General features: G+C 42.8%; 1 protein-coding gene across 1 annotated transcript; it reads right to left on the minus strand.

The window, feature by feature from the left end:
• Positions 1 to 1,109: 1,109 nt before the first annotated feature.
• On the minus strand, positions 1,110 to 4,630 carry ing2 (inhibitor of growth family, member 2). The gene is made up of 2 exons (XM_034224808.1): positions 4,347 to 4,630; positions 1,110 to 2,436 (listed from the first exon to the last, which is right to left on the minus strand). Exons 1-2 carry the CDS (start codon positions 4,489 to 4,491, stop codon positions 1,736 to 1,738), a joined length of 846 nt encoding a protein of 281 aa, XP_034080699.1. The 5' UTR covers positions 4,492 to 4,630; the 3' UTR covers positions 1,110 to 1,735.
• Positions 4,631 to 11,077: the final 6,447 nt, after the last annotated feature.

The raw sequence follows: 11,077 nt of genomic DNA on the forward strand, positions 1-11,077 counted from the left end.
CTTTAACTTGCAACAGAGTACTGCTGCTCTTACTACGGTATAGTACTTCTTCCACCACTGGTAAAATGTGCATTTCATCCATTCTCAGTTAAAATTGCCATCCTGATAGCTAGCTAAACAATAGGGACAGGGTGAGATAAAGATGTTTTGGAATTGTGTAGCTATAAAAAAAATTGAAGAATTTGATATCGATTAATTATGTGATATAGTTGGCAAATATCAAAAAATTGCTATTTGTATTTGACAAATGAATATGCGTTAAGCCAAAATTCCAAAGCCCCCTCACAAAGATGCAGTGAGTGTTCAGTGCTGAGACAAAAAGCGTGACAACCATCTCTTGACTTTTGAAAGTGTCCACCAAAAAGTCCCCTTGGTTCACAGACAGTTTGAACATTTTTAGCCTCTGAATCAGAGTATGTTAAAATCTAAGTGAAACTATGTCAAGTTAGTAAGAGGCTTTTGGCAGTAATTACATTTGTAAGAAACATGTCGGTGCTTATTAAAGCTTTTTAAAAAAGGTTAGGAGCAGCACTTCAAATATTTACATAACACTGAAACATGTCATATGTTTAAGGACCCTATGGTATAATACATCTGGTTAGAGTTCTTCAACATTATGCAGTGAGACTAGAAGAACTAGAAGAGGTGACTGAAGAACTCAGATGTTATACTTAAGCAAAAGTAGAAGTACCAGAGTGTGGGAATACAAGTAAAAGTCCTGCATTCAATACTCAAGTGGAAGTAGAAAAGTATTCATCAAAATATAGTGAAAGTAGCGACAGTAAAAGTAGTCGTTGTGCAGATTGGTCCATTTCAGAATAATATATATGATATGTTTTATAATGATTGATCATGAAAGTGTTCTCAAAGCTGGTAAAGGTGCAGCTAGTTTGAATGACTTTGTATACTGCAGGGTAGCTGGTGGATTTACTCCAGGTGGAACTAAAGTCTGATTTAACACTTGATTATATTTCACATCATTCATCCACATCTGTAAAGTAACTAAAGTATTAAATACATGCAGTGGAGACTAAACATTAACATGGTAACATTTCCACTCTCATGCCAGCATGTCAGGCTGTGCTTCATGATGAAGGACAGGAGAAAACTGAATAGTAACAGCATGACTATACTTTGTTTTAATGAATATAAAAAGACATTTACACAATAGTGATAGTGAACCAGTGAAAACAATATGACGTCCTATTCCAGTGTCCCATCAACAATCATCTCCTCACTTAAATATCAATCTCTTATAAACATATAACATGTGTAAGTTATCCTCTACCGGTGATTATTGTATAGAGACAGACACTGATTTCAAATAATTGCTTGCAAATAGGGAAATTAAAATTAAAAAAAAGAATAGTTTGTTTGGCCATAAATGATGATCATTAACAGGCACACCTTATTTTTAATGAGGACCTCGTCCACAATGAAATGTGATAGTGAACCAAAACATGCTTTCATTTCTTTCTTGAGAGTCAAAGTCTCACAAAACCACAGGTGAGGAAGATGGCAGCTTCAGGTTGTCTACAGACTGCAGTACAGTCAGAGCCAGCGGACCAATCAGCACCAGCTCATCACAACGTGTCCTTGATTAATAAGCGCCGCTGCTAGTGGTGTTGGATTGTGCTCTTACAACATCACGAGTACGGTTACCAACTACGGCTGATAGTCCTCAGGCTTAACACATCTTCCAGAGGAATGGGGGGGGGGGGGGGGGGGGGGGTCACTACCTGGACCTGCGGTCTTTTCTGTTTTTGTCTAGGCTTTTGTCCATGGTCTTTTCGTTGTCCCCTCTGCACTTGGGGCAGTACCACTTGCCCTTGGGCTTGTAGGTCAGGCCCACGCAGGAGAAGTGGAACCACTCGATGGGGCACTGGTCGTTGTCGCAGCCGATCATCTCCCCGTATGACACCTGCTCACAGAGGCAGTAGGTGGGCTCGTTGGGGTCGATGGCGAAGTCCACCGGGGACGCGTCTCGCTCCTGTTTGGACTTGCGCTTTTTCTTCTTGGCAGACTTGGACTTCTTCTCTCGTGGCGGGGGGATGGACAGCTCCTCCACCTGGTCGTCCACCAGAGAGCCGTTGGCTGACGGGTGGCTGGAGTCCCGGCTCTCGCTGTTGCGCTGGCGTCGAGGGCGGCGTGCCGAGGTGCGTTCAGGGGCCGGCAGCTCTTGTATGCTGGTACGGCGCTCTGTGGGGAGCCGCTCCACCTCGCTGGGCTCCTGCAGGCAGAGGGAGTGGGAGTCCATCTGGCGGGAGCGGTTCTCCACCAGCTCCGTCATCTGGGTCACCACGTGGATCTTCTCATCGCCCAGCTCCTGGCTGCTGATGAGCGCTCGCTGCAGCTGGACCTGCAGCCGCTTCCTCTGAGCGCCATCCTGCTCACGTTTGTACTTCTCAAACACTTCATCCACCTCCCTGAGGACCTCTAGAGAAGGGCATAAAGACAAAGAGTTTCATGATTAATGACAGAATACAGAGAGGACATACTGAACGCATTTTAGTTTGGAAACTTGAAGCTTCTGGTCACAATGACTGAAAACTGAAAAATGTGTGGATGACAATGAGGGTGTAAAAGTAGAGTGATTAGATGTTTGTATAGCTCTAAAAAACAATCTTGGGTTATGAGGATATCGGCCAATTTGAGCTTAACACAGATATATCAGTGTACTCTGATTAAACATTTCAATAATGAAATGTCAAAGATATTGACTGGGTCATTAAGATACAGTATCTCCATTTAGCCGACCAGAGCATTGTCTCGTTTCTTTCCCCTTTCCTACTGTAAAATGTCCCGCTTTATAACAAGTAGGCCTATATCAGCCACGTGAGTATATTTCTTTAAATCGTGCTGCATGTTTTCTGCTTACAATGCAAACTTTTGTTGAGGTGAAATTAAGTTGCACATATGAAGCAGCTGACCCTAGAGGAGGAGGAATATATTGACTATTTACAGATTCTTTCTGATGGATGAAAGGATCCACAAACAGATGCTACAGTGTCTGCAGAACAAAAAAGAAAGAGGTAAAGATAAGGGCAACTAACAGGATAGTATCAGACTGAGATTTGGACACAGCAACATTAATAATACACATTTCATGTTGGAGAAATATTCAACATATTATTTGATTAGTCTCATGAAAAGGAGGACATATTCTGGAAGCATGAAGAACAAAAAGAAGAACAAAAAGTCATGATAACACGATTATTGACAAAAAGGTGAGGCCACTGTATCGAGTATATTAGAGTTGAGAGACTATGTGGAGGGGAGGACATGGCTATTTGGATTTATGGTAGCAACTGGACAAATTATAGGACTTTTTAAATGTTACATTGAGGAAGACTTTTTCCTGAAAGGAGGAAGAGGGCTGAGCTGCAGTGAGTCCCGCCCACAGGAAGTGACGCAGACCGATGTTTAGAGGGGTTGCCTAGAAGAGAAGCTCTCCGGCTGAGAGACTCTCACTCGACGGACGGAGCAGTGGAAACACTACGAGCTCTGAGCATATGTACACTCACTAAAAAACAATCCAAATGTAATGCCTCGATGTTTCTATCGGTGTTTGTTACTATCTGTCGATAATGTCGAGGAAATTAGCGATACAAGGCTGCGTGTTTGCCGCCGCATCAACAAACAGCATCCAATGGTTGTTGGTACATTTAAAAAACGGCAGTGTATGCTCACCACGGAGCAGGAGTTCACACCTGAATGAACACAGTTTATTATCTTCCGCTCATCTCCACTCTGGGCTTCGGCGCACATTAAACACACCAAGCAGCGTTTCATTCCTAAATGACCGGGTTTATTAATTGTTTAGCCTGCTTTCACATAATAATCATCCGCGGAAACACCGTGGTGGGCGGCAGTGTATACCTACTGAAAAAGTTGAGATTGTATTACTTCACAGTGCTAGTTTTTGGATTATATTATTGCCGAATTTGCTATTGGACCCCAATTATTCATTACAGATCTCGTACTAAGTCACATTGCATGTACACCTTTACTGAGAGGAGAAAATATCAAATTTAACAATTTTCTCATTGAGTTTGGTGTCACACAAAACAACACGAAGAGTATCCGGGATATGCTAACTGACGGCTGGCTGACTCGTTTTAATTTACAATTGGCTCGTCAATGTGTTATCCTTATTTCCACTGGGCATATTACTGTGTTTCGCAGTATCGTCAGACACGAACAAGGGGTACTCGATTTTTGCAAAAAGGGAACATTCGGCTCGCGCCTGCTCCACCATTTCAACACAAGCTCTCGGATTGCAGTTAATGTTGACCAAATGTATACACGAACATGTGATGATGGATAGACACATATAATCACAATACCTTGATACTTTGCATCAATTTCCCGGAGCAGAGAAACATTTCTTTGTATGTCCAAAGGCAGGGACTCCACACATTCCAGATAATCCTCCACATAGTTGACCAGTTGTTGCGACTTGTCGGCATTTTGATAATGATGGCCCAACATCGTCTCGACGATGCATATAGGCACTAAAAGATTAAGGAGGAATTGTGAAGAATATACTGTTAAAATCAAATGCTTGGCGACTTTGCAGCTTGTAGGGCAGTCCCAGACAGCAGTTCACTTCAAACAAAACTAGAGCCACTGCGCATGCGGGAGTATTTTCCTTTTATGGTATTGTACAGTTTCCTCTCATTTATCGTCATCGAAGGCGGGCCCAAGTGTGGATGCAGCATCGGGATTGGCGCAGAGAGAACTCATTATCATAAGATTTTCCCGGGAAATTAAACCAATGGGGAAATTGAAAACAGAGAGCTGCCTTAGTTTTAAACCACGGTTCAGACGGTGACTATTCCCACTAGTATTTATTGTCATCATGTCAAGCGGCAAACTGTGGGGTAGAGCCGGGAAGCCAATACGGAAGTGCCACACACTGCAGTTCATTTATTGGCCGATAGGCGATGGCTGCAGAAAGGAGCAATTTCCATAGACCCCCATGTTAAAATGCCCAATTTTACAGCAGAAAAAAACATGTTTCTACCCCTGGCTCCATACATTTTTATTATCGATATAGTTAGATTCCACCTTCATGATTATGGATCTGTGAGTGAATTGTTTTCTAACGCGACCCTTGTAGTGCCGAGAGATAGGGAGTCGGAGGCGGTGCAATGGAGGTACAAAGCTTGCTTTAATGAGTAGCAGAAATGTAGATGTTGTTGGGTCGCAGCCCGGGACGACAAGAGAAAGAGCCAGGAGGGCACACAACATAGATAACAACACATATATGTCCGTGTGGAAACAATAGCCCCAACTGTAGTTCCATGTATGAATTATGTCCCAGTGTATTAATAGGTGGTCACCACACAAGCCCCCCCAGAATTCAAACATGAGAAAAAAAATCATCGCGTCCGTGGAGGAAGCACCACAGGGGCCGAGGAGGGTGGGGCCGCAGGTGAGGACCGGGCCATGGAACGGGCGGTCGGAAGGGGGCCGCAGTAGGCGTCGTGGCGAATGAAGTCATCACCCGCCAGTCGGTGAAAGCCGGTGTTGCAGTATAACGTGAGTCATGACAACTGGCGACATTCTATTATTTTCGTCATAGGAATCCGGGGCGTGTACATTGAGGACCATTGTTGACTTACCATGTCGATCGCCTCGTTTGTCGTTTACGTTCATCTTTTGCTATATCTGCCTTCCTAAGATCACTTTGATGCACATTCAGTACTCGTATGTGAGGTTGTGGGTGAGAGGTGGATATCGTGACGCTTACAGGGAGGTATCGAACATTACAAAGTAGGTGACTGTGTGGATGCCTGTTCAAAATATTGCAAACTTGAATAAATCATTTAAATTATATATTTGTGTCCGACTTTCATTTGTACATTGTTATTAATGTGATCTATAGTAGCTTTGATAGCTGTCCATACCTTCAGACAGCCTAAAAGTAAAACACAAGTTGTTTATTCACAGCCCGAACGCTCATCGACATGACTCGATCACTCATGACAAGTTGTGATCAGCTCCGATTAAATTGTGATATAAATGCTGTAGCTATTCTCCAGGGAGCCCGTTTTTTTTATGAAATACCTGTATCCCTCTCATCACAACAAGACTCTACACTGTGCAGGAAAAACAATTACATACATGAAAATAACCTTGATGCATGGGAATGAATCACACAAACTATCTTCCGTGGCTATACTGATGTCACAGTAACGGTAAACTACAGAAACGTAAGTCCAGCGGGGCACAAGTTGAATACATATAAAACATTTGTACATCGTTCTTAATGTGATGTATAGTAGCTTTGATAGCTGTCCATACCTTCAGACAGCCTAAAAGTAAAACACAAGTTGTTTATTCACAGCCCGAAAGCAGCATCGAGATGACTGGATCATCTGCAGTGTTGGGCGAGTTACTTCCAAAATGTAATACAGTACATTACTTATTACTGTCTTTTTTAAGTAATAGGCTACGTTACATTACAATATTACTGTCTCTGAAATGTAATGATCTACACTACTTTTATATTAGCCTACTTTTGATCACAAATACATGGATCCTGAGATTGAAGCTCAAGCCGGTGACCAGTGAGATTGTTCTAACAATTTCCAATAAATGTTATTCTGAAACATAACTATCACTGTTGTCTTTCCTTCTATAAATGAAGCCAAAAATATGTCAAGCTAGCGCTTAGCCCTCCAAAAAGTGCATGGTTGCAACTTAGACAGTTAAACATTTTATGGCAGTGGGTCCTCATGGTGCAACACGGAAGGCAGACAGAATTGCTTAGACACAGGTGTCACATGAACTTTAAATGTTCTGGAAAGTTCCTTATACAGCTTTAGCCTTTTTTATCTCATGAAGTCCCTAAGTGACACACACTGAACAGTCTGGTGGGTTATGGTCCTTGTCATTTGCTTTTGTGTTCCCATAACAACATGTCCAAGATGTCCATGTGCCAGGCTAACACATGTGACAGAACTAGCTACATTTGGAAAGGTTTTTTGTTGCTAAAGTTAACATTCAAGCCATTTAAGAATAAAAATGCTTACATGACATGCCATTTGTTAAACATTAAGCTGTCTTCGGCTCTTTTCTGATTCTGATTACATATAACCTGTTGTAGAAACATTTATTGATGAAATTGATATGAAACAAATGCCATAAATATTGCTGTGACACTGATGTCACATCGGGACATTAACCCTAAACATTCACAGTAAACCCGGAGTGACATATATGCACAATTACAAATATGATTATGATCTGCTCAGTTAATTTAGCTGATTCAATTATATTTAGTTAACATATTCTTTATTATTCAATTTAAAGTATGTTCAAACAAATGGAAACCAAAAAATCATCCTCATTCATGAAGTTATAAATAAGAGTTACTTTACCATTAAAGCCCAATGTGACACATATGTTACATTTCAGATATTTGACACTAGGGGGGGTTACTTGTCAGAAATGTGTTCTAGGTCTATTTCAGTGCTGGAATTGGGCCGGTACTCACCGGTACGCAGTACCGGCACTTCTGGTTCTGACCCATGGAGTACCGGCACTTCTTGCTCAGTACCGGCATGCTGGCGGTACTCCGGTACTCATGCACCGTGCCGGTACTCATGCACCGTGCCAGTACTCAACACTCTCCCGCCGTTCTTATTATACATCCATATATATATATATATATATATACAGGCGCCCGGTACTCAGTAGATGCGTCATGAGGTGCCGAACGGACATTCTCATCGCTCTAACCGCTGGAGTTTCACAGCGGCTGTCAGCTGTTTACTCCTGTCATTCAAACAGAACGTGCTGGAGAGGGGGCGGGGCTTATCTTCTCCATGTAAATACTGTGGTGGAAACGACTATGTCAAAATTAACCTATTTGACCGTGATTTAATAGTAATACACGTTTCAAAATAATAATAATAATAATAATAATGCCGAAGTAACAACATACTGAAAACTGTTAGTAAAACCATGTTTTAATGCTTTACAATTTACATACCTAGATGCACGTGTGTTGTGTTTATGCAGTGCAACTCCCACCCAGTGGGTGGCTATGTAGAGTGATAGAACAGAGCAGGCACGCCCCCGAGAGAAGGAAAGCAAGTCACGTCACAAATTAGCATTTCTAAAATGTTAGCGTGGATTAATAAAAAAGTGCAAAAAGACAGCGGTTGTCGCCGGAAGAAACTTCAAATACAGAGAATGCTGTGCCTGTGTTGGAAATTGTGTCTGATGGGGAGCTTTCTTTGGTTGATCCTCCTGCTCCAAGTTCTAGTGCATTAGCATTAGCACTAGCTCCGCCGACTCCTCCAGAGCCTCTAACGTTAGCTGCTGCTGGCGCAACTGCCACCACCAACACCGGGCAAAGCGATGCACCTGACTGCAGGACAACGGACCAGGTGCAATATTTTTGCAAGACCAATGCATGGCTCCTTCTTAAAGATAAGAAGCTAGGATGTCGGATATGCAGAGATGTCAAATCTTTGGGAATACACACTGGACAAGGACTGAAACTGTCAACTGAATGGGGTGAGTGTGCAGTGTCTCATTTCGGTGTTGACAAGGGCAAACAACAAGGTAGCCTGAGAAAAAAAATCAAAGAACATAAAGAATCACAAGCCCATGTAAAAGCTGCTGACATCCTTACATCTGCTTCACGTGAAACTATTCAACATCAAGTGCAGTCTATGCATAAATCTGAATTAGACACCACTATCAGAGTTTTTCGAACGGCATATAAAATTGGCAAACATAGCCGGCCATTCACAGACATGCCAATTGATTTGAATGTACAGAAACTGAATGGGCTGAACGTGGGCAGGGTTTTGCACTCCAATAAAACCTGTGGCGAAATCATCGACCACATAGCTCATGAGCTGAAGAAAAAAATGGCAAAAGACATTACAGAAAACCAAAGAAAACTCTGTGTTTTGGTCGATGAATCTACCACTATTAGTGGTAAAACGGTGCTTGTTGTGTGTCTACGCTCAGCATTAGCTGATGCTGAGCCCGAAACGTTTTTTTGGGAGCTGATCGAGTTGGATGGAACAACGGCTGATGACATCACAAAGGCGTTAATGGAGTGTCTTGGAAGAGATTTTAACGAGGACTTTTTAGGTCAGTGTTTCGTTTCTTTTGCATGTGATGGGGCTTCAGTCATGCTAGGGAAGAGAACAGGCGTTGCTACCCAGTTGTGTAGTAAATTCCCAAGCCTGTTTGTGTGGCACTGCTCCAATCATCGTCTAGAGCTGGCAGTTGGGGATGTGGTCAAGGAGGTCTCAGGGCTCAATCATTTCCAGATCTTTTTTGACAAACTCTATTCCTTGTTCCATGCCTCCCCCAAAAATCAGAGGCAGTTAGCGCAGTGTGCGCAAGCAGTCGGACAGCGTCTCCTGGTGATAGGGCGTGTTTTGTCCATCCGCTGGGTGGCTTCAAGTGAAAGGAGCGTCAGAGCAGTCTGGGAAAACTACCGAGTGCTTCATGATCACTTCACAAATGCTGCAAACGACACGAGCAGGGATTCCAGAGACAGAGCAAAGTACAAGGGCCTGGATGATGTGCTCACATCTGCAACGTTTGTCAGCAATCTGGGACTGATGTACGATGCGCTCACAGAGCTCAGCGACCTCTCTCTGCAACTCCAAAAAAGAGAGATGACACTGCCTACAGCAGATAGGCTCTTAACTCGAGAAATACGAGTTTTTGAATCCATGGTCACCATGCCTGGCCCACACATGACTACAGTTCATACAGCTCTAGCTGAGAAGTCCTTCAAGGGTGTTGCCCTGCGTGAGAATGGCAGGCTTGTACAGATTCATGCAGGTGAGTTTTTCCGCAGTATGGTAGAGAATCTGAGACACAGAATGACTTCCACAACCTCCTCTCATGTCAGCACAAGAGAAATCCCATTACATGGCCGGGAGGCCCGGGACAATCAGCTAATCCAGGACATGAAAGTTATCCATCCTGGAAGTTGGCCTGAAGAGGAGTTAGACGTACAGTATGGGGACGTAGAGGTGCTACGTTTGTGCGAAGTTCTGAAAGTGGACAGAAGAGAGACTGTTCAGGGCTTTCGCGAATACAAGGAAACCAGGGCATCCCGTACACCTGCTGCCATGGAGCCTCTACTGAAAGCAGTCCGAACCATCGCTGTCTCCACTAGTGAGTGTGAGCGGGCATTCAGCTGCATGAACGATATCCTTACTGCAAAAAGGAATGCTCTCTCTGTCAGCCGACTGTCCAGCCTGGTTTTCATTAAATGTAATGGACCATCACTAGGACAGTTCAATCCGGAACAGTATGTGAGGTCCTGGCTGGCAAAGGGAAGGAGAAGTGCTGATGAAAGAGCCTGTCCAGCTCCAGCCCCTGATACTGATGTCCCCAAGGCCTTCTGGAGCCTTTTCTAACAATGTGAAGTATATTGCAAAGCAGCTCACCCAGTGAGAAGACTTTTGGCATAATGTGCCGATTTGTACAGATCCTGGAGATAGAAGGACTTCAGACCAACCAGGGAGTTATCTGATCAGCTTGGTGTTCAATGTAACTCTTTACCATGGCTCAGACTTTGTTACTTGCAGTTACAGTTTCTCATTTTAGATTGTGCAAATTTTGCATTTGTTTTGACATGTTCTTTGTTCATGCTCTTTATCATTTTTCTGAGTTGGAAAGTTAGATTGCATCATAGTTTACTTTATACATATTTGTATTCTTCAGTGGTGAAGTATATTGCAAAGCAGCTCAGCCATGTGAGAAGACTTTTGGCACTTTTTCGTTTTCTGAGTTGGAAAGTTAGATTGCATTCAAAATGTACAGAAATACTTAATTTTGTTAAAGCTTTTTATAAAAAATGCTTCTGACCAGAGCTTTGTTTCCTTGTCATTAATGTTGAACACCACCAGAGGGGCTCTCACCTGAAAGGTCTCTGCTTCATGTGTCTTCAGCAGAAGATCTAGACTTTGATTGCTATATTTTCAGTTAATATTGACCTTACTGAGCTTTAGCCATATCCGCTGCCTATCATAAAAAATGTTAAGTACAGTGAACCTTTCTAAAATATACAGTAGTAAAGAGACAA

This window comes from Gymnodraco acuticeps, unplaced genomic scaffold (assembly GCF_902827175.1).
Source record: "Gymnodraco acuticeps unplaced genomic scaffold, fGymAcu1.1, whole genome shotgun sequence".
NCBI lineage: Eukaryota > Metazoa > Chordata > Actinopteri > Perciformes > Bathydraconidae > Gymnodraco > Gymnodraco acuticeps.